General features: G+C 41.1%; 5 protein-coding genes across 10 annotated transcripts; 1 reads left to right on the top strand and 4 right to left on the bottom strand.

Moving 5' to 3' along the window:
• Nucleotides 1-1,398: 1,398 nt before the first annotated feature.
• Nucleotides 1,399-2,362, bottom strand: cldnk (claudin k). Its single transcript, XM_038702376.1, has one exon. It carries the CDS (start codon nt 2,321-2,323, stop codon nt 1,676-1,678), a length of 648 nt encoding a protein of 215 aa, XP_038558304.1. The 5' UTR covers nt 2,324-2,362; the 3' UTR covers nt 1,399-1,675.
• A 1,712-nt stretch (nt 2,363-4,074) lies between these two features.
• Nucleotides 4,075-9,749, bottom strand: btr02 (bloodthirsty-related gene family, member 2). Of its 3 annotated transcripts, XM_038702366.1 has the most exons (8): nt 9,597-9,749; nt 7,462-7,604; nt 6,360-6,573; nt 6,175-6,252; nt 5,849-6,088; nt 5,609-5,756; nt 5,491-5,517; nt 4,075-4,648 (listed from the first exon to the last, which is right to left on the bottom strand). In XM_038702366.1, exons 2-8 carry the CDS (start codon nt 7,578-7,580, stop codon nt 4,104-4,106), a joined length of 1,371 nt encoding a protein of 456 aa, XP_038558294.1. In that variant the 5' UTR covers nt 7,581-7,604; nt 9,597-9,749; the 3' UTR covers nt 4,075-4,103. The 3 variants fall into 3 exon arrangements, with proteins under 3 accessions (XP_038558294.1, XP_038558296.1, XP_038558297.1); XM_038702368.1 differs by lacking the exon at nt 7,462-7,604 and having other exon boundaries at nt 6,360-6,632; XM_038702369.1 differs by lacking the exon at nt 9,597-9,749 and having other exon boundaries at nt 6,360-6,632; nt 7,462-7,596.
• Nucleotides 9,750-9,888: 139 nt separating this feature from the next.
• LOC119917851 lies at nt 9,889-11,951 on the bottom strand. Its single transcript, XM_038738276.1, has 2 exons — nt 11,933-11,951; nt 9,889-11,171 (listed from the first exon to the last, which is right to left on the bottom strand). The coding sequence occupies exons 1-2, from the start codon at nt 11,949-11,951 to the stop codon at nt 10,147-10,149; spliced, it is 1,044 nt and encodes a 347-aa protein (XP_038594204.1). The 3' UTR covers nt 9,889-10,146.
• Nucleotides 11,952-14,329: 2,378 nt separating this feature from the next.
• On the top strand, nt 14,330-19,728 carry rsad1 (radical S-adenosyl methionine domain containing 1). Of its 4 annotated transcripts, none has more exons than XM_038702318.1 (9): nt 14,330-14,740; nt 14,934-15,067; nt 15,161-15,365; nt 15,451-15,816; nt 17,029-17,092; nt 17,179-17,326; nt 17,610-17,664; nt 17,822-17,925; nt 18,309-19,728. In XM_038702318.1, the coding sequence occupies exons 1-9, from the start codon at nt 14,570-14,572 to the stop codon at nt 18,418-18,420; spliced, it is 1,359 nt and encodes a 452-aa protein (XP_038558246.1). In that variant the 5' UTR covers nt 14,330-14,569; the 3' UTR covers nt 18,421-19,728. The 4 variants fall into 4 exon arrangements, with proteins under 4 accessions (XP_038558246.1, XP_038558251.1, XP_038558240.1 ...); XM_038702323.1 differs by having other exon boundaries at nt 14,931-15,067; nt 15,460-15,816; XM_038702312.1 differs by having other exon boundaries at nt 14,931-15,067.
• Nucleotides 19,729-20,569: 841 nt separating this feature from the next.
• On the bottom strand, nt 20,570-22,306 carry rasd2 (RASD family member 2). The gene is made up of 2 exons (XM_038737610.1): nt 21,639-22,306; nt 20,570-21,442 (listed from the first exon to the last, which is right to left on the bottom strand). The coding sequence occupies exons 1-2, from the start codon at nt 22,177-22,179 to the stop codon at nt 20,925-20,927; spliced, it is 1,059 nt and encodes a 352-aa protein (XP_038593538.1). The 5' UTR covers nt 22,180-22,306; the 3' UTR covers nt 20,570-20,924.
• Nucleotides 22,307-22,684: the final 378 nt, after the last annotated feature.

Genomic DNA, 22,684 nt, shown 5'->3' with positions numbered 1-22,684 from the left:
GGTTACATGTATAACAAAACAAACACCCAACTAGCGAAAGAGACAAAATGCTGAACAGCATTACTTATTTAGCCAGTGAGTGCAGAGTAATAAAATCATAAAGGCAGAGTGAGTGGGATAATCTTACTCATTCTGCCTTTAAGGTGTCACATATGTTATTACTCTGACACCAAATCCTCATTTTCTCTGCATCTACAGCCACTCAGTTTTACCTGTAAACATTATCGTTTATACAGAGGCCCCTTGGTCTATAACAAGTTATTGAATCCTTACCAGCTCCACGAGTAGTTGTGTGTAGTTGGCCTTGTGGATGATTTACCTCACAATGATATTATTAACAATTCATTAGTACACTTATAATATGTATGAATAATTGTGTTGGTACCCTACCTTTTTCGCTATCTTAAGACACTGCACTGGTTATTTACAGTGCAAGTTGTGCACTTGTCTTACTCTGTTTTCCCCATTACAATTGTACAGTAAAACGGCGCAGACTGAATACTTACTGTATTCCCAGCATTACTCTACCGACATTGGTATAGGCCTACTTAGGTCATGTATGAGTCACTACCTGGCACTTGGGACACTGGTGGCCATTGTTATTGTTGTGCTGTAATGCTCTAAAGTGGCATTGTGTTGCTCTGTCCTCTGCTGTTACAGACAGAAAGAAAAACCAAACTGACGGAGTTGTGCATCCCTTTGCAACTGTGATCAAATTTACTGTTTACGGCAGAAAAAAAGCAAATACCGGGGTGTGTTTTCTATGCAGTTAATCTATTATAGGAAATAAATATTTACATTCAGAAACAGTATCATGCCTGCATGTACAGTAACCAAACTCCAAGTCAGCTTTCAATGGTTATAATTCATTGAAATAATTGTTTTTGAAACTGAGTCTGAGGGATCTGAACAATGTCTCATGAATAAAGATTATGCTTTTCCCACTGTGGCTTGTAACCTCCCACATTACATGCTTACACACAGAGACACTGACAGATAGGCCCGCACACATGCATTACAAACTAAATCTGTTTTAATGTCTTAATCTGTTTTTTCCTTGAATCCCACGATTTTTGTGTTGTGAAAGAAATATATTTTTCTTTTTCCCTGGTTCTGAGTAGCCAAGACATGGAAGAGGAGATGGAAGATAGGAGGCGGAGGACGACATGCACACACAAACAAACATACACACACACACACACACACACACTTCTTAACAATATGGCACCACAAGCAAATGTACACACATCCCCATTGTTCTATTGTTCTTCTCCACTCAGCAGCTCACTCTCCTCGTATTGTTTACATGAATGAGCAAAGCAAAGATTTTCTTTAAAAAACTTCTGTCAAACATATAAGCTTTCATATCTGCCATCATAAAAATGGGAACACACACTATTTCCCTCAGTAGAGGATTTGGAGGATCAACAATTTTATTGTATTTTACACTTACAGACAGAGAAAAACGGTTACTGAAGGATATCAGGTATGAAATAATCAAATGAGTTCCATTTTTCCTAAACAGCCTCCTGCAGCTTTTCAGAGAAAAAAGCAAACTGGAATAACATTAAATATAAAATAATTACAAGAAGCAAAATCAAAAGGAGAGGAATCAGGTTTGTCATCGTTTGGGCTGTATTTCTGGGAATTGAAGGCATTCAGGTATTTTGGAAAATTAAACATAACCTTTGACTTGTGTGGCAGGTGCCCTGCGAGGACTACTTTCTCCACTGCTAAAGGTGGGAGAGCCTGGGATGCCAGGGGGACTCGACCCAGCGTAGAGCAGAGATCCCCCAATGAGGAGCAAGGCGGATGCCCCCCAGCCGATGTAAAGGGCAGGGCCAAGCTCACGCTTGTGTGGGGCCGCCACATGTGGATCATAGAAATCCCTGATGATGGAGTGGGCAGTCCAGCAGATGGGCACAAGATATAGGAACCCTGCGATGGCAAAAAGGGCGCCAGAGATGCGAGCAATACGGGCCTTGAGGCTGTTTACACCAATGCACTTTGTGCACTTGACTCCTAGGACCCCCAGAGAGAGAGCCAGGCCACAGATCAGGATGGAGAACACGGTGAGGCCTCGGGCAGCCTGCATGTCACTGGGCAGAGCCAGCAAGCTGTCATACACCTTGCACTGGATCTGACCTGTGCTCTGCACAATGCAATTCATCCAAAGGCCTTCCCAAATGATCTGAGCCGTCACTATGTTGTTACCGATGAAGGCAGTGACTCGCCACAGGGGGATGGCACAGACTATCGCCCCACTCACCCAGCCCACAATGGACATGATTAAGCCCAGCAACTGCATGCCCGTGGTTGCCATTGTGAAAGGTATTGTTTGAATCAGATGGATTTGTCTTGGTTTTGTTTCAGTCTTTGTTTGTTGCAGATGGCCCACTTATAGTCCCACAAAGAAATGTGACAGTCTACAGTACTGGAAATATTGTGCTCCACTGCTGGATCCTCAGTCTTCAGGTGATGTTGTTAAGTTCAGCTTGGGTTAGACAAGGACAGATATCCTGAAATGACAAAAAAGCAGAACCAATTTAAATATGTTTTATTCATATAACAGTGCTGCAAAGCTCACAAATACAAAAATATTTATAACTTCTTACTATTTACAACAATGAGCAACACATAAGTAAAGTACAAAAAGACTAATGGAGCATATATTTATCATAAATATTTGGAAACAGGCTGGGAGGCCCATGTTTAGTGGATTCCAGGAAGAACCACAGAGAATAGCTGTCTTTGACATAGCTGTGGGTGTCAAGCTACGCCTTGCCGGGTGAGTGGATTATCTCAGAAAAACATGAGGAGACTCTGAACACAAGCATCTTTCATGAAGGCTTGTAGAGTGGGCTTAGAGGACCTATGTCATCTATGTATCACAGCTCTCAGTGTACACATTTTTACCAATTCTGTGAATCTAAACGCACCCTACACAATCAATCCAGGGTTTGCTGCATGACATGGATAAGCCGTACCCATAGGACTTCTTTTGCATAAACGTGTATCCAATAGAGCCGATTATAATCAGATTTGATATTAATAAAGTGACAAAGACAAAGTTTTGTAAATGAGCAGATAACAATGAATCATATGAATCCTCGAATAATAATTCTGACAGGCATACATGCTCCCACAAAATATTGTGCATGAAGGGACCGCCGAAGGTCCTGAGACCACACTGTACAAATCTGTGCCTTATCTTTGTTACAACCATGGTTCTGCCTACTTTACAGGAAATTTTTTCAAACGTTGCATTCTTTATATCCCATCAAACTCATCACACGTCACACAAATGTATCCATTTTTCAGCTTTTGATAATGCAGATAGGATATTTTCAAGGATATTTACCTAAAATGAAGTACTCTCACTGCTCCCCTTGGTCCACAGATAAGTGTTACTGCTCCTTAGCTTGTGTAGATCAGCTGGGTTGCCTGGATTTGGGTGAATGACGGCCCTGAGAATTCAGTTCAGTCCACAGGAAGGCTGGAGAGCAGGGGTGGCTCTGTCTCAGAGGTCAGTTGAACTGAAGCAAAGAGGGTCGATCGGCATTGACACCCAGGACTGAGCTGGAGATGGGGCTGCCCTCGGAGATGCCAGCGCAAGTCTGTGTGGCAGTGGGCAGAAGCATGCGCTTGTGTGCACGACCATGTGTGAATGAGTGAATGTGAACGTGTTTGAGTGTGTCTCCCAGTGCCTGGTGTACGAGCACAATGCCCTGCTGTTTTGCTGTGCCCTCCCTCCCTGCTCCTCGTCAACCTCTGTCCCAACCCTGCAGCCCCTCGCATCCACCCAACTCCACAACCCATTTTCTTCTCTTTTTCGACTTTGACTCACTTGTTCATTTATGAGAGCCTTCTCTTTTCTTCTACCCTCCTTTTCAATCTGTTTATGGGTTTCACTGAAGTTTCTTTTTGAGTTTAGGGAGTCAGTTCTTACACAACCCTCTTCACTGTTCTGACAGGGAAAATGTGGTTCATTGTAGTTTTTCATATGGATTTTTAACTAAATTAATATATATGACAAACTGGATTGATACTGAAACTACTGTATTTCTACTGGAGATTTATAAGTTGTATATTAATTATGACGTTTAGATGCTGCAGAAACTAGAACAGATGATCAGGGGAGTAGCGTTTTTGCCACCATACAGACGACCAGGACTGAAGAATGGATGAAGCCTATCAGTAAATGTATCTGTGAAGGTGTGAATGTGGACTCCAGATTCTGTGCAGTAGAAGGATACGCGGCCTTCTGTGTAGTCCAGAAACACGCCCACTTTCCTGGGTCTCTGCTCTAGAGCCACCGGGGTGACAGGAGAGGTGTTGGCAACATACTGGCCTCCAGCCCTCAGGCTTAATGTCCAGAAACCATTTGCAGGGCAGACAGTGAACTTGCCCTTCCTGTTTATGGACTGTCTGACAACGCCAAGGTTCCATTCAATCTTCTCCCCGACCTCCACCTCCCAGTAGCACCTCCCACTGATGAAGCTTTCTTTGGCCAGCACGTTTGCCACGCGGTCAAACCGCTTGGGGTGATCTGGTACCTCCTGAAGCTTGTCCGTGTGTCTCACCTGTTTTCTGTCATCTGAGACGAAGAGGAAGGGGTGGGCTGTCTTAGCACTCAGATTGACATCCTCTAAGAAAGAGGAAGGAGAGAAGGTAAAGAATGGCTCAAACAACACGGACATCTTCAGCACTAAGAGAAAATTACTGAGGTGGTGGTGGGGGTATTTTAAAGTTTGTTTTACTCACAAGGCTCTGGGAACTCATTCTACCATTAATAAATAATTTCTAAATATTTAACTATATCAACTTTAATATATTTATGAATAATAATGTTCACAATAAGTGAATAAGTTTTTAACATAACAAAAGGCTGAAGGTGAATTATATATAGGCCTACTTTGAGATGAGAGAATGAGATGAATGCTGAAACATAAATTTGGAGTTTTGTTAAAAAACAAAATGTGTCTTCCAGACTCTTGTCACCGTCCTGGCCCTTTAAGGACGGTGGTGGTGTGGGAAACAGGAAAAAAAACAAGTGTGTGATCTGCTAACGTGGCTGGGAAAAGTAAGTTAAAAACTGTTCAGCTAGTGGGTGAGACGGACAAAACAAGCTCTGGTGAAGTGCCGACGAGCCGTGTAATGTGTGAATTACTGCTGTAAAGGAGAAATAAAGTTCCTGCTGACGAACGCTGCAACGACGTCTTCTTCATGTTAATGACTGGCAGAGTGGCCCGGACTGCTAAAGCTAGTTACCAGCTGCGAGCCAGACTAAGTTAATCATTGAACGCCAGTCTGTTCTCAACTACGGTTCTGAGCAGAAAGCTGGGAAGGTAACACTCTTGTCTGACAACCATCCACTTAGCAAAACGAAAAAAATACATAACACTCCCCCTTTTCTGACCTCCCCTTCCTCCCCCTCTAATAATTTGTGTACAATCCCTGATATTTCTCTCTGTGTAGACAAAGCCTTACCTGTGTATTTCTCTATTCGCTTAAGTTCTGTCAAAGAAAAGGAAAAAGAAACGTCACTGTCATTGGACGTATCGCAAAATGTTGAATTAATATGACAGATGAAAGTGGCATTACTCACCAGATTTGGAGAGCCTGTTGACTTCTACTTTTATCTTTTCCATCATGTCTGACAGTGCCCGTCTGGTGACCCCAAGACAAGGGTCAGTTTCTATGGTAATCTTGGACCACTCCTTCATCTCAGAGGGGCACTTAGTGGAAACACTGTTCTGCACGACATAAACAAAGACATTTCACTTTAGCAGCGGGCGGTGCTTCACTGTTAACATTACATTATCTGCAGGAGGTAAAAGGTGCTTGCCATGGTAGTGTGTTTCGTATCTTCACTGTTTACGGGAATCTTAGGGTCAAATTCAGCGGTCTCCTTCCTCAGCTCCAGAATCTCTTGTTTCAGCTCTCCCAGCATTTTTTCTACTTTCTTCTCTTCCTCTCTCTGTCTCTCCTCAATTGCTGCAACGACCGCTTTGTGACTCTTCTCCATATCATTTACGAGGGCAGAGAAGACCTTCTGACTCTCTCGCACCTCTCTGAGGTAAGAGTTCTGATTGGACATCATCATGCATCATCAATCAACGATATACATTTAAAAATAGATATATTTTAATGAAGTGGAGGTTTTCAACACACCTTTTGGAGCTCCAGGGAATGTTTCAACCTTTCAATCTTCTGCAGCCTCTCCTCAATCATTTGCTCAACATCTATAACCTGCATATGTGCAACAGTGACATGAGCATGACCAAAATATATTAGATTTATTCGTTATGTAAATTATATCACCTGTGATTAGATAACTGACAAATGCAATAAAGTACCATTTCTTCATCAGGCGGTTTCTGTGGTCGAGTCTTCCTGTAGTTGTCTGAGACGTCTGCAAGAATGCGGTTGACACTGAGGTCGGGCTTGTCAGCAAACAGTCTCTTACAGTGGGGACAGTATTTGGACTGGTGTCGTGTCCAGAAGTGGCAGAGACAGGACAAGCAGAAGCTGTGTCCACATGGTATGGTCACTGGGTTGGTGAAGATGTCTCTACACAATGAGCACAAGAAGTGCTTCTCAGAGAGGAGACAAATTGTAGAGGCCATACTCTGAAAATGACAATGTCAACAATGTGTGAAAAAGCTTTTTATTCCGAGACCTCTGTGGCTGCCATGAAAAATCATTACAGCCCCATTCAGTTATGTCCACTTACTTCTTTTTTACTCAAAGAGCTCTGACAAATTTTGGATTTTGAACTCGACTGGATGAGTGTTCGAAAGTTAAACTTGCATTTATTCATTGTGTTGACTACTTGAGACTTTTGTCAGATATGTATGTGTTGATTGAACTTGGGTATGTAATTTATCAGATGAAAAAAGGGCGGGTGTGCAGAGATGGGAGCAAGAGAGAAAAATAGCCTAGTTGCTGCGTCTTTTGAGTTTGAGTGAAACTGTCTTCTGTAAACCATGGCGAAGATGAAACATGGACATAATCAACAAATTATTAGGGTTGAGCGAGTACTCAGGTGAACTAACTATCTGGTACAGTAAGTAAGACAAAGAGTATCATCAGAGTAAAATGTGTTAATATCTGTTTTCCAAACTATAAATATATGAACTTTTTTTAAATTGTTCTCTTACTTTTGTAATCAAAAACATTGCTCTGAAGCTCAACTCTGAGGCTGTTCTGTTTTCTAATAAATGCAGCAACTTCTGATCAACCATACTGATTTCAATCTTAAATAACTAACTTCCAGTTAGTGCTGCCCATCTCCAGGTCAAGCCGAGTACAGATACAGATACAGATAATTTGATTTGTTGAACAGATACAGATACAGACAGTGGTGCTCAACCCTACTAATTACACACTGCAGATAAGTCATATATTCAAATTCCAGCCAAAATCTAGTAGACACTTTTGTTGTAAACAAGAAAGTACCTGTACTTGACTAAGGCCTTAGACAAGGATTCTACTTTCCACGTCTGCGAGTAGGCGAGGACCCGCCAGGTCCGCGGGGCGACTAGCGCTACCAGGGCACCAACCGATGTACTGCGCATGTGGGGAACGTGTGCACCAGCTAACTGTAGAAAGTAGTATAAACAGAAGTAGTCCGAGTCCGCTTCCGAGTACATTTGAGGCTTTATGCATGTACATTTAAAAAATGTAGAATTTAAATCCTCTTCACTTGAAATGGAAAGTAGCATAAATGCAGTCAAGTTGTTTTAACTTAAAACTGTGAGCTAAATGAATGCAGAGATATATGTCGGTCAGTTAAGGGAAGTTTTTTTGCATTGATAAAGTAAAAGATTTTGTTTTAATTCAAAGTATCAAGTTGAAACAAGTTATGGAAAGTTCAATCAACTCAAAAAACAATGATTAGACAACTACAACACTGTAATCATATCAACTTTATGAACCTTAATTTGTGAGTTGAAAGAACGACATTCTTCAAGTTGAGCTAACTTTCATTGTCAAGGCAGCAGGTGAACTTTTAATAACAATCATTCATTTAGCTGACTCTCCAAAGCAACTTATAATTGCTATATATGTCAGAGGTCACACCCTCTGGAGCAACTCTTAGGTGTTTTGCTCAGGGACACAGTGGTGTGTCACAGTGGACTTGAACCCGGTAGACCAAAGGCATGTGTCTTATCCTGAACCATCACCACCCCTGAACTTGCATTTCCAAGTTAAACTAACTTGAAACGTCATACAGTGTAAGTTTGCATTTGATTACATATCAAATAAAGAGGACCAAAACGTGAGAAGTGCCCATAGAAATAATTTGATAACCAGAAGGATTTTTGTGTTTAAGGCAATGAATGTCAAAAGTGGATTCCTATTATTTAATGAAATTAAAATGTTATAGAAAAGAGCTTGAACATTATAGAGTTGATACTAATTGAAAATGTAGTGTTTGTATAGCCTAATCATTACTGAATACATACAGTGTAATTTATATACTGTATATATGAGAGTGGTGGAAGAAGTACTCTGAGCCTTTACTCATTATAATTATGACATTATTAGATTGTAATTATTGATGCAGTTTTAGGCAGTTTAGTTTAATGGTTCTCACCCCACTGGCTGGTCCCTTCCAAAGGGTCATAACATAAATCTGAGTGGTTGCAAGGTGAGGGGTAAAAAAGAAAAACAGTTTAGAGGGAAAATGTTTCTTTGCTGGAAGTGCTAACCACTGCAGACAGAAGATTGAAAAAAGTATTGACAATATGTTGCCTTTTATAAACTTATATGTATGTATTTTGTGTTAAATCAAAATTTTGTAAAGAAGTGATTATGTCTGTCATATAAATTTAGTGGAGTAAAAAGTACAATATATCCCTATGAAATGTTGTTAAATAGAAATTTTAAATAGCAGAAAATGGAAATAATGAAAACCTCAAAATTGTAGAAGTACAGTAAACATACTCTACATACTACAAAAATACTTTAAAGCTACATACAGCACATTTACCAAAAAGGTGGTGTATTGCCTTTGATAAATGTATTATAACATATCAAATCAAATGTCCCATCTTGAACTATTTGTACTCGAAGCACATTCTTTTTTATTTTCAGCTCAGCGAGGCAGCACTCTGACGTCATGTTCTTGAGCAGAATGACATTCCTCTCACAAAGGACAGGATAAGTGATTCCTTCCTTTTTAATCCACTGAACTAATGTTTGTTTCACAATGAAGCCTAGCCCTTTAATTATTTTCTACCATCTCTTGGTCTTATTTGTCCTTGTCACAAACATTTGAGATAAAAACAATTACTTTGTCATCAAGGACAGAGAACACAAGCAGCCAAGACAAATATGTGATCTACAGTATGTACTCAAACAGGAAGCAACCAAATGGTTTGTTACGCAATTGGGGAATGTGCCTCAACACAAAGCAGCAACTATTGAAATCTTAAGGTTGTTTTTCATGTGATTCCTTGGTTTTGTCCTGACTCCATTGTACTTTGACATTCATGTGGTAAACACTCGGATTACGCAACAGGTTCACGATTGGATCAGAAGTCTGATTTATGTCTGAATTCATAGTCAGAAAATAATTGTGGTCTTACCTATCCGAGTTGATCCTGTCCTGATCGCACTGCCGTCAGTCTGCACTGCTTCTATTCACAATTTCAGATAACAATACATAGATACCACAAACGGTCTACACTCAACAGGTGCACCACGGTGTGTGTGTGTTGTCAAGGAAGGGGCAGTGCTTTAGACAACGGCACGCTCAGTTGAAACTCCACCCTGAATGTTATCTGAGCTATGCTTCAGCTAACCTACAGCAAGACACCAGGAAATGCTGGAGGTTAAATTAAATGGTATGTGGTTAGCAAAACAACAAACTCTCAAAAATGCGCTGTCAAAAATCACAACTCTCTTTATTAAAAATACAAATTTACAGTTTAATTAAACTATTTCTGACCATTAGCAGTCTACTTTAAGTTATTGCCAAAACACTATCATATAAGTCGTGTTTGTGTTTCAACCTGTATTTCCTTATCTAATTTGGTATCAAGTTGACCTGAAAGCTACATGGCAGTAAGAGAAAACTATGTAAAGTTTCTTTTCACTTTATTCCTGAAAAACAGGTTATAAGTTAATGCCACCCTGTCATGGACGAGGAGTTGCAAAGAAGCGATTGATGAAGATTGAGTTAAAGTTGAGTCTGGCAGGAGGAGCCACTCTGTCCTCCATGTGCTTTATAGCTACTTGGGCTGTTCCTCCTGCTGATCCACCTACTGCACCACCTATGATTCCATACAAAACCATTCCCCCTGGCCCCTCTATAGATCCAAACAATGCACCCATAGCAGCTCCCACAACCAACCCCATCCCCAGTCCTCTGGCCAGGGAAGTTCTGAGCCATCCATTGTTCATCTCTGCCTTGGCTCTTATCTCTGCGCCGACAGTGGCGGTGTAGGCATCCTTCTTGTGATACAACTCCTCCGCTATGTATTGCTTCTCCATGTCAGTCCACACCTTCTCTATCTCTGCGGTCCTTTTCTTCCTGAGCCTCTTTTCCTCCTTCTTCACGCTGTCCTCTGCCTTCTGGAAAGTACTGCTGGAGAAGTAGCCCCCTCCCAAAGAGGCCACCATCCGCTCTATCTTCTGCAGCAGCTCTCTGTCCCGGCTGCGATCTCTCCAGTTCTTGTTAAAAACGTGAAAGCGGCCACCGTACTTCTCGATCAGTTCTCTCAGGTGCCAGTCAGTCTTTTTTACCCTGTCTTCAAGGACGGGGTCCTCCAGGTTTCCTTCATGGGCCAGGAGGACCATGCAGTGCCTCACACAGTGTCTTCCAAAGCGTTCCTTCATCAGTTTGGGGCCTCTCATGTCGTTCGCGGATATTTTCTCCATGTCAAAGGCAACAAGAAAAGCATGGGGACCAGGAATACATAAGCACTTAGACCTTCTCAGCTCCATCTTCCTTTTGGGCTGAGATATATCCTTGTCATACATATTTGGTCCATTGATCACAGCCACTCGTCTACCAGCCAGTTCTCCAATATTCTTCCTGCTGTCAGAAATGCTGGTGAAATCTTTAGAAAACACCTCCCTTCCAAGTATGGCATTTGTTAGTAGGAACTGTGACGGTCCACTGCTACCGACCACCATAAGCCTTAATTCCGCAGTAGATCCTGTGAAAAAGTGAAGTTCAGTTGAATTTGAGACAGAAATGACACAGAGTAAATGCAAAAAGTAACGTGCATTTCTCACACTTCTTCATCTTTTAAATGCGTCAAATTCATATGTAATAGATTTTACAAAAGATTCACAAAAAATGTAAACAATTCATGAAAAATTACTCTCTTTGACGTAGATAACTTAAATGTTTTTTGATATTTCAAATAATTTTATGTTTTTCTAACAACGGACTGAGATAATTTGCTCTTTTAGTTTTCTCCTTTAGCCTTACCAAGACTTCAGCCACAGTGGCTCTGTGAAGCTGATATTGTTAACATGCTGATGGTAAGCAGGTATAATGCTTTCCATTTTCACCTCTTTAGCTTAGCATGCTACCCATTGCTAACTGGCGCAAAACACAAAGTACAGCTGAGGCTGATGGGAATGTCATTAGTTTTGCAGGTATTTTATCATAAACTAAAGTATGTCCGTATGAGATTTCATGGCAATCAATCAAATACTTATATGTTAAGATATTTAATTCTGGGCCAGAGTGTTGGTGGATTGACCATTCAACGGCCATTACCATATATGGCTAAAAATTCAAGAACTAATGTTAGACCCCTTTAACCTGATAAAAGCTAAATTGCATACTTGCAGGCAAACTGATATGGACCACCATTTTTAGTTTTATAGCTTTATTTCAAGTAACCAGAGCATTCATTTCCATGTCATTTGTGTTTAATCCCTGTTTATATTAAATATGTGAGCTTACCTTTCTTCCTCTTGTCCATTTGGCAGATTTACAAAACAGATTCACTCTTTTATTTTGGATTATCATTAAGTTCTCTAGCTTCTCACTGGACTGAACTCATCACCATAACTGCAAACTATTAACTGTACATCCTTAACCATTTTCCTAATCTCTCTCTCTCTCTCTCTCTCTCTCTCTCTCTCTCTCTCAGTTGATTAGGTAATTGGGAACCAGACACAATATTAAGCGGAAAATGTCCCCAGGGTTGGAAGCTGGCAGTGAGCACATATTGACATTTTTAATGAAAGATTTTAATTAATAACTACTGTGTTTTGTACTTTTGCTGTTTATACCTTGGTTTATACCTGGCTTCTATGAAAGAGGAAAAAAATATTTCTACATTTTCTTTGGAGGACAATTTCGTGGAAGTTGACTGGCTCATTTCTCACGGATTTGTGTAACCATCATCATCACAAATGACTCTCCAGCGTTAATCAGCGGTAATTCTTTGAAGATGAGAAGCACTGACTGGAGAGAGCTGTTTAACAGCTCTAACAGAGCTGAACTGGCTCTTATACCTCAAAATGATGAAGAGATTGAATTAACTGCTAACCTGACAAGTGAATGTTTTTATAAACATTAGAAAAGGGTTTTGTTTTTCCGTTAAAATGAACTCTCTAATTTTAAAGGTGACCCTACAAGGTTAGCTCTCTGTCAGCCCACCAGACCAGTTTTTTCCCGGGATCAGGGAAATCAATAGCTCATTAAATTAGTTTGCTCCTGTGAGCACACATTTATATTGCAAATATAGACAAGTGTCTTTGTGTGTTAACACTGCAACAACAAATAACAGTGTTTACAAAGACCGGCTGACATTTTAATCAACCTCATGCAAAAAAGCATGCAAACATAAATGAGCTACATATTTAGATGTTCATGTGCATTTATTTTTATTTTTTTCACTTGGACATGTAGCCTACTTGTTTTTTCCATATGCATGATACATGTTTAATGCCAGTAAAGTGAAAAAGGTCTGTGATTCTTAACTTATTAGAAATGAATGAAATACCATTTGTCTGATAAACCTTAGGAGTTCATCACAGCTTCGATTCTGATTTTTAAAATGCTCAAGAAAGCCAGAAGGTCTCAGATGGACATTTGGACTCCCTTTATTCCTATAGCAATGCTGATACTTTTAGTTTTTGGATAATTAACACATTCTATTATTCCTCACAATATTCATACAAATTGTAACAACAGCTAAACAGATACCTAATTAGAGTGATCAAGGACCTGGGCATGCACAATTAATCATTCAATAAAAGAAAAGGCTTTTCCTGTGTACAGGGTGTTTTCTTGAAATATTGAAAAGCACATTTTAGCCATTTAGGATTAGTTTGGCACACATTAGCCTGCCTGGGTGCAATGTTTACTAATTGCCTTGTAAACTGTTAGTACGTTGTACACACGAACCAGAAATTTGGTACACTTGTGGATTAGAAGTGTGGGAACTTGATAATGTCAGATTTAAAGAGTTTTATTATTCTTATTTTAGTAGGGACAGTGTGAAAAAAAAATCTCTATTCCCTGTCCTATACTTTCATTGCGATTAATAAATTCAGTAATATATGTTTATAGATTTATTAGTACAGGTGTCATCTTCCATTTCAGCTTTTGGCCATGGTTGTGTGAGGTTTACATGATAAGTTATAGGCATTAAATAGAGGTAAGTGAAAGCAAAACTCAATTCTCAGTTAATCCTGAGCCTATTACTCACTCACATACTTACACTTTAGCACAATTAGATAACAGAGGCTCAAGATTATCTGACACTGCTGTGTAAGGACCAGAGGGCTCTGGAGCGGGTTATTAAAACTGCTCAGAAGATCATTGGTACCCACCTCCTGAGCATCAGTGATATCTGTGAGGTGTGGTACCTATGCAGAGCCCAAAGGATGCTAAAGGACAGTGCCCACCCAGCCACAGCCTGTTCACCCTGCTGCCTTCTGGGAAGAGATATAGAAGTTTCAGCTGCCGCACCACCAGACTGCAGAGTAGCTCCCCCCCCCAAGCTGTCAGACTCAAATTCATCCTCAGCGCTGCTCCATTGATCATTGAATATTGTTTATTTCTGTTTACCATTTTTTATGACCGCTTCTGTGTTAATGTAGTTTATTGTCTGCTATGTAGCAGAAGGGAGTCGCAAAGTTCAATTTCATTATATAACCTTGTGACATTAAAAATGTGCCTACCTACGCACCTAGAATAGATAAAGAGTACATTAAACAGTCAATTACCGTGTGTACTTGTTGATAGCGGATAGGCAAACTGTTACTCTAGTTCAACAGCGCGCCTGTGTGGTCAAACGTCGTTACACACAAAGAAGAAATCACATTTAGGCCTACGTATGTCCTGTTTGGAGCGACGTCACGGCAACCAGGAAGTGACTTGTAAACAGACCGTGGATGTATTATTATAGCACGATACTTGATAATTACTTTGCGCTACTTTGTAGTTACTTTGGCCACGTTGTTTTCATGGAAACTTTTATACATATTTTATCTTTATGATGGAGCCAGACGCGTGTATAGCTGCACTAATGCGACCCTGTGTTCAAGTGAAGGACAACCTAGATTCAGGACGCAGACAGGCAGTTAAATGACAGAGACTGTCACCAGAATGATCAATCACACGCTGCGGGCGACCAGACGTGCCTTCCCTCCCGGTCTGCGCTGCTTTTCTCACACTTCTGCCGGGGAAATAATTGAGGATGTGTTTGACTGGTCAGGCTCTCTACGCCTCACAAAGCAGGCGTCTCTCTACGTACACGTGAGCTGGCTTTGGTCAATTTAACTGACTAAATATTTCTATGCCGAGATAAGCACACACATCTGCGAAAGCAAATCCATGCACTGAAATAGAGCTTTTTTTCAGTCCAGGCTTTTTTTAATGCAACTTCTTTGTCATGTCTAGAATGTTTGCCCAAATGATGTCAAAGTGACCTTCCTCCTCTCTTCAGCAGTGGCCTTACTGTCTCAGAAGATGCTCCTACTGCAACTTTAACAAGTATATACCCAGAAAGAACAATGGCCACATAATGACAGAGTGCCTTAAGCGGGAGACTGAGACACTGCTGCAGTTCAGTCAGGTATCCTGGTATGGTGATTGGTTCCACATAAAATCAACCAGTATCCCCTGCAGGTTTCATCACATGCCTTCACCATCTTTAATTTTGATTTCTCCACACAGCATTACCTCAGTATTTTTTGGTGGTGGGACTCCAAGCCTGGCTCACCCCTCAACTATTGCTGCAGTCCTGGAAACTGTTTCCAGGCAGGCGAATCTCTCAGACAAGGCCGAGGTCACACTCGAGGTCAACCCTACTCCTGTGGGAATGTCAAAGTTAGAGGATTATTGTCGTGCTGGGGTCAACCGTTTCTCCATCGGTGTCCAGGTGAATATAATCTGTCTGCTCACAGAGGATCAGATTATGAACTCCTTAGTTGCCCAGTCTCCATGTCACATTTTCAATCTTTAAGTCTTTGCAGGATGAGGACTTGAAATTTCTGGGCAGAGACCACAGTTCTCATCAGGCTTTGCAAACTATTGAAGAGGCCAGGAGGCTGTGCCCCGGGAGGGTGTCAGTGGATGTCATGTTCGGACGCCCCAAACAGAGCGTTGACTCCTGGGAGAATGAGTTGTCTCAGCTGTTGAGGGTTTGCGACGACCACGTGTCTTTGTACCAGCTGACCTTGGAGCGAGGCACCCAGCTGTTCAAACAGGTGCAACGAAGAGAAGTGACTGTGCCTGCTGAAGATGTGACAGCAGAGATGTACCAGTGTGCCAGGAGGACTCTCCACCAGCATGGCTTTCTGCAGTACGAGGTGTCAAACTTTGCAAGACATGTAAGTCCTCAGCAGGAAGACAGTTCACTGATTGTCCTGAGACATTGAAAACCAAGTTTATGAGTAGAGAACCTTTTGAAATACTAAAAACGTGCATTATATTAGGAATGGAAATGCATAACAAAAACTTTTAAAACACATTAAGGAAAATAACTTTAACAAAAAGTTTTAACAATAATAAGCCTTGAATTTAACTAAGACTCTACAGCCATGCTAGCCACTCTGTGAGGCTGTACACAGCAGTGCTTTGAGCTAAATGCTAACATGCTTACAATGATAATGCTGATATTTAACAGGTATAATGTTTACCATGTTCACCATCTTTGTGTTTCAAGTTAGCATGCTAACATTTGCTAATCAACACTAAACACAAAGTGTAACTGAAGCATAACACATTATACCTGCTGAACATTATCATATTAGCATTGCTGCGATTTTATAATGTTACAATTTTTCTCAGTTGCTTAAACACTATAACCAGGCTTTTGAACTAAAATTTCTAAACCATAACTCCATTTTTCAAATGGCACACCAATTTCTCTAAACTGTACACACAAATCCTTTAGAAAGTACTAACATTTGATATTGTTCACTCAATCAGCTTCAGTAGATATATAAAAGGGCCTGAGGCAGGTAATTCAGTTTTGGAACAGAGAGATGTGAAGGAAGATGTGGAGGAGATGGAGGAGGAGGAGCAGTAAGGAGAGGAGGAAGAGGTGAAGGAAGAGGAACAGTAGGAGTTGGAGGAGGAGTAGGGAGAGGAGGAGGATGTGGACGAAAATCTCTGGCCTTTCCCAGACCAAACGCAGGATGCTGGGGCAGAATAATTTGTTGTTTGGTGTGTTGTACTGTACAGTACAAGGTTTTTAAGGGGGAGAAACACAATAACATTACTTATAACCGTTTTTTGAGGGCTTGTGTGTTATGTCTGAAGGCAAAGTTTGTTTTTTCAGCAAGATTGAGTGGTTTTGAATGGAGAACTTCATTTTGACCTGAAAATAGGATGTTTGAGGCATAATTTCAAGAAATGTTTTAAAGCAATCCAGAAAAACCGTATTACTGTAATCCAGCTTTTCTGTTTTGTTTTTGCTGGAATATCTTGACCAACACTTCCATCTATAAGGCAGCTGTTATGTTTTTACACCATATGACCTCATGAACACATCTGAGAGAACCAATTAGGACTAATGCTATTTACTTTGTTTTATGTAGAACGCAGTGAGCCATCACAATATGAGCTACTGGAAGGGAAGACAGTACATCGGTGTCGGCCCAGGTGATCTTTTACCTAGGTTGAAAGCAGCTATCAATTAAATATTGTACCTGTAGAAAAATTTGTTTAAACACTATTGTCTGTGACAGGAGCACACGGGCGGTTTGTTCTTCGGGGTGAGGGAGGTGTTGCTCGGGAGGCCCGGACCCAGACTCTGGAGCCCGAAGTCTGGATCTGTGAAGTCCAGAAGAGGGGACATGGGACGCGGAGGCGGATTCAACTCAGCCATCATGAACTGTGAGCTTAGGCAGTAGTGTTGTGCAATTAGTGTATTTGGTTATCACACGAAGGGCCAGCTGTCATTTCCAGACCTTCTCAGCCCATGTGAAATGTAACAGTTATGTATCAGCCAATGTAATTCGACACAGAACGAGAAACATAGCGCCGGAGATCGCTGTACATGTGCTCGTTCTTTCAAACATTGTGTCCTTGTGAAACGCTATTACTGGACTCGCCCATTTACTCCATTTACTCACTCTGTCCTGTCCTTGGTGTCTCATGAAAGATGTTTGTTTGGCAGATTGGAGGAGGTGCTGGTGATGGGAATGAGAATGAACGAGGGCATTAATCACAAGGTGAAGCTTTCATACCTACATGAAATACACTAATGGAAAATATTCTATACAGCGGTATCTGTGTAATCGTCTCTGTTAGTGAAGATGGGGTTCAGCATTCAGTAAATAGTGTGAAATGTGATTATCATGTTTGTGGTCATTCTCTGGTATTTAACAGCATTGGGAGTTGTTTAGTCCTCAACTGGGCCTCCATGAAGCCTTTGGTACGTCCGTCAATGTCCAAGAGTTGCTACGGAGTGGACGACTCATTCTTGATGACAGGTGACTATAGGCCTACTCGAAATCAAAGTTTTACATTCTCACTGGCGAGAAAGAGATTACCCACTTATTTTTATTATCAAACACTGCTGATTCTTTCATTAAATATTCCATTATTAATAATTTTGATCAGAAAATGGGTTAAATGGCCTAATGTTGGAATTTCCTGCAGCCCAAGGTGATAAATTTAAATAGCTGGTTTTACTTGACGAGCAGTCTGATCCCCAAAAAATATTCAGTTATAATATAGGACAAAGATAAGCATTGTATCCTCATATTCCCCAAGCTTTTGCCATTTTTGCTTGAAAAATCAATTAATCTGCCAATTAATCGGGTAATCGTTGCAGCTCTACACTTAACACTGATTGTCCTTCTTTCCTTTTTAGGGGTCTGCGCTGCTCCTGGGATGGGCTGGCCTTACTGGACAGCATACTGCCAGCTCTACTGGTGGAGCTGCAAAGACGGTCAGAGACAACAAAGAAGACCTCCAACACGTGATGACAGTAATGTTAGTAGGGCGGATAACCTCAGAGAAAGCTTGTTTGTGGTTTAGCATGACAGGACATGTAAAACATCCTGAAAACAGGCCAAATCCTCACATCTCACATGTCCTATTTAAGTGAATTATCAATTGAGTTTTTCCCTCTTCAGTGTTTAGCTCTCATGGTAACTCAAACCACCTTAAATTGACCCTCATTATAGTGGCTATAAAGAAATGAAACTGGCCCCTCTGGCTTTTACATTATATTGACCATGTAGCATGCTGTAAGAATTGTCATCACCCTAGTTTATATTTTAAAAGCCTCCAGGTGCTATTATGCAGTTATTGCTAGTCCTGAAATGTTTCTCATTAAGTAATTTACTTGTCATCTAAACATAATTATTACTCACTCTTTCGGTGCACAGGAAATTGTTCGAGTTGACGTCAATAGCCTTTTCAGTATGTGTCTGTATTGAGAATACTACATGCAATATCTGCATGTGCATGGTCATTTCAAAATATGATACTGTGGATAGCACATGAACCAAAACAATATTCATTTCCTGGCCTTGGATCCTATGCTTTCTTTTAATAGACTCAAACTCTTTGTTGGAACATATATGTACAAATTAATTTTTATAAATGGTTAGATTGGAGAACAATCTTTGGAAGTGCTTCTGTAATTTCCTGATTATTACCTTGAAATTTCCCTGGGTAGATCTAAAGAGTCGATGTTTGGTTTCAGCCATTAAACAGCTAAAACAATGCAATTCAGCGTATATGAAGAATACATTTTACAATAATAAATGAAAAATGGATTTTAATGGAGCAGATATTTGAATATATTCCTCTGGAAATTTACCGCTGCTTATAAACTCAACAAACTATCTAAAGTCAAACAGTCAGAACTTGACTATAGGAAAAGGCATAGCAATAGTAGTAAAGTGAAAGTTAAATGTTTAATGTTCGCTGCTGTTTTTCAAAGACAAATTTCAATCAAACTCATGCCACAAATCAAAATGATAGATATTACAGGAGAGGAAGTAAATGACAAACACCAGTGGCAAATGAGCTATCACTTTCTCACAAGGACAATTGCTTTTGAAGTGTTGTTACAGCCAGAGTGATTCATAAACATTGACTGATCCAGCCACTTCAGTTGTGTTTTTGGTGAAAGGACATGCAAGTGTTTCCTCTCATTATGGATAAATTAAAGAATGGACTGATGGACAGAGTGTCCACATAACTGCCCAAGTCCCTGTTGTCATGGACACTGGAGGTGTGAAGTGTGAGCACTAATAAATTGTGTTCACTCTCGTCTCTTATAATGCAATTTTGTATGTTTTGTTCAGTGTTATTGTGGCCTGTTTCTTCTTCTTATGTATTTTTATGTTCACATAACCGCCACACAGCGTTTTCCTAACCGAAGCCTGACATAACTACATTTGGGACTTTTGTTATTCATGGGGCCGGTCGTTGTGATCTGCACTGATCATGACACGCTGTCAGTGTTATGACTGAAGAAATGGCTCACATGAAGTGCCAGTTTTAACAGTCTGATTAGGTTATAAGAGAGCAAATGTTTTGCCAGGGAACATGGTGAAAAGTGTCTTACCTTGCCTGACTTTTATAGTACTCAACAAGCAGCACCAAGTACTTCGTCAGTTAATTTCAACAGCCAGAACATACTGAATACTGAAGGGATGGTCTAATGGATGAAGATACACTTATCTTTCCATCAGACCATCCTTTTCATAAACCAAGGACACTCTAAATGGACAGCCCAGATAGTAGTTTTTTTCATGGAGACCTTGAGAGTGGGTTGGATCTGCAGTGCATTTTCTAGTGGCAAGCTATAAATGGAACTTCTACTCAGCAGCAGAAAAATACTGAGCGCAGCGTTTAATGTGGGCTCTCTCCATGGTGCTGATTTCACACAGTTGACGATGTCTCTCTCCTCTCGCCCACCTCCTCCTCTTTAGTAAATGACGCTCTGTCTCTTCCTCTAAACACCATGGTGACACATGAGTGTGTAGACTAATAGCGCTGAATAACCAGGCTGTGTCACACCTCGGTCCTTGGTGCTAATCACTACGTCGTGGGAGCCGTTGAAATGTCTTGTATGTGGTAACATAGGCTATATTAGAAGAGGTTTAAGGCGTTTGAGTCATCTCCTCCCACACACACGGTTTACGGTCATGTTTTTGCAGCATCACTTGAAAACAAGTGCTTATATCCACTAATAGTAACAATAGGCTATCTGTATCTATCTCACTGACCTGTTTCTTAAATAAACTACATGTCTGAATTACAACTTTGATAGAACATATGACAAAGCGTATATGACAATTAGAAATATTTTTATTATAATATAATACAGTTATACATCATACATACATCAGTCATACAAAAAACAGTTTATGAATGCACCGGTCCAGCCAGATGCTACAGAGTATAACTCCTTACATAATACGACATTGTAGCATACTACTACAATTGGTTTATCGAGAAGGCTCATAATTCATTGAATCTGACACCTCTCGGGTTTGTTGTGTTTGGTGCTTGATCTTAGCACCAGCCGCAGGTCGCTGGTGAAGCTCGGGCGGCGCGCCAGAGGGTCCATGGCGGCACACGGCGCTCCGAGTCCCCGCGTCCGGCTCCCTCTCCTGCCTCTCTGGTCGATGCATAGCGACTGGTAGGTGCGGATGGGTACGATCTGATGCCGCGACGGACTGGTCTCGTCAGGCAGTCCGCCCAGAGAGGCAAGGGCCCTGAACATATCTTCCAGTCCGGTGCCGTCTTTGGCCGAGGTTTCGAAGAATGCGACGTCCTCTCCGAGGATTTCTGTCACCTCTGACCGCGCGACGGCTCTCTGCGCTCCCAAGTCCCCTTTATTCCCGCATATCACGGCTGGTACTCTCGCGGGATGTTTTGATTTAAGTAACTTTGCCTTGGCAGCTTTGATCTCGTTGAGAAGCTCGCAGACTTCATCGAAAGACTCTCTGTCATCCAAACTGAACACAAGCAGAAAGGTGTCACCTAGAGAGAAAGAGCATTAATTAGGCTAATAATAATAATAACGATAATAATAAACTTTAAGGACAAATCTATTCTCATAAACATTTTGGATTTCCTAACTATAGGCTTTTAATGTCAAATTATATTCCCCAAAATACCAAAATTGTACAGTTTCTCTCCTGTAACTGTATTTCTGTTGATACAAGACTGGGCTCACCTGTCAGTATGGATAACCTCCGTTTTGCAGGGAAGTTCCTCTCACTTGCGGCATCCAGAAGATCGACCTGGTACGACTCTCCTCCTATGTGGAACAGTTTTCTGTGAAAGTCCTCGGTTGTGGGTTCATAGTGCTCTTCAAATTCTTCCCCCAAGAACCGCTGGAGGATCTTGGTTTTGCCTACTCTAGGTCCGCCAAGCACAACTATTCTGTGACAGTTCCTTGGCTTGGTCAGACCCAACTCCAGCAGATCCATGGACCTTTTTGGGAGTCGATCAGTCGAAACCTGCCGATTGCCAGAACTCGAGGATCTACGCGGAACAACTTTCTTGCCCTGTTGTCTCAAGCGCCCTTGAACCGTTTTGATGATACCCATACCTGTTTTCGATATGTTTGAGACTATGGGGTGCTGAGGTACAGGGTTAATGACTTTGCTCTCAAGAACTGGGTGCGTAATGCGTGATTGGTGATGCCCGGTGAGAGAGTTGAATGTTTCGAGGATGCCATCAACGTGAAGGTAAAACCTCTCAGTTGTGTTCATCTCCGTGTTCTTTCAAGCGTCTCCAGACACCGACAGGGTATCAAACTCTCACCAACCCAGTTCCTTCCCCATGTGTGCGCCGCAACAGAGCCGAGGGTCCTCTCTTTATACACCCACACCAGAGCGCAGTTTCTGCGTCACAGCCTCATCCAGAGAACACAGTCCTTTTATAGAAGCACGAAGCAATTGCCCTAACAAACAAACAAACAAAAGCACACAAGATCTCCACTCCAGACCCTTGTAATTGAGTTGAAGAAATGAGCTCCGAAGCTCTTAAAATATATAGAGAGGGGTTTTCACTTTGGTGCACCCTTCCAAGTGTGTTTAAAATGACATAGCCTGGTCTGATGTGTTCAATCCTAATTAAATGTATTGTCTATTTTTAGCACCGCTATTGCAAGTGTTTGCCTGTCTCATTATTGATAAATCGATGTGTAGCCTAGGCACAGAAAACTACCCCAATATCTGTAGTCATGGACACTGGAGAACTAATGAATTGTTTGTT

Source organism: Micropterus salmoides, unplaced genomic scaffold (genome assembly GCF_014851395.1).
Source record: "Micropterus salmoides isolate LMB-PRFRI ecotype aquatic unplaced genomic scaffold, ASM1485139v1 Ms_hic_scaffold_10, whole genome shotgun sequence".
In the NCBI taxonomy this organism is placed as follows: domain Eukaryota; kingdom Metazoa; phylum Chordata; class Actinopteri; order Centrarchiformes; family Centrarchidae; genus Micropterus; species Micropterus salmoides.
Note: the sequence above shows the minus strand (reverse complement) of the source record. Positions and strands in the feature narration are given on the sequence as shown.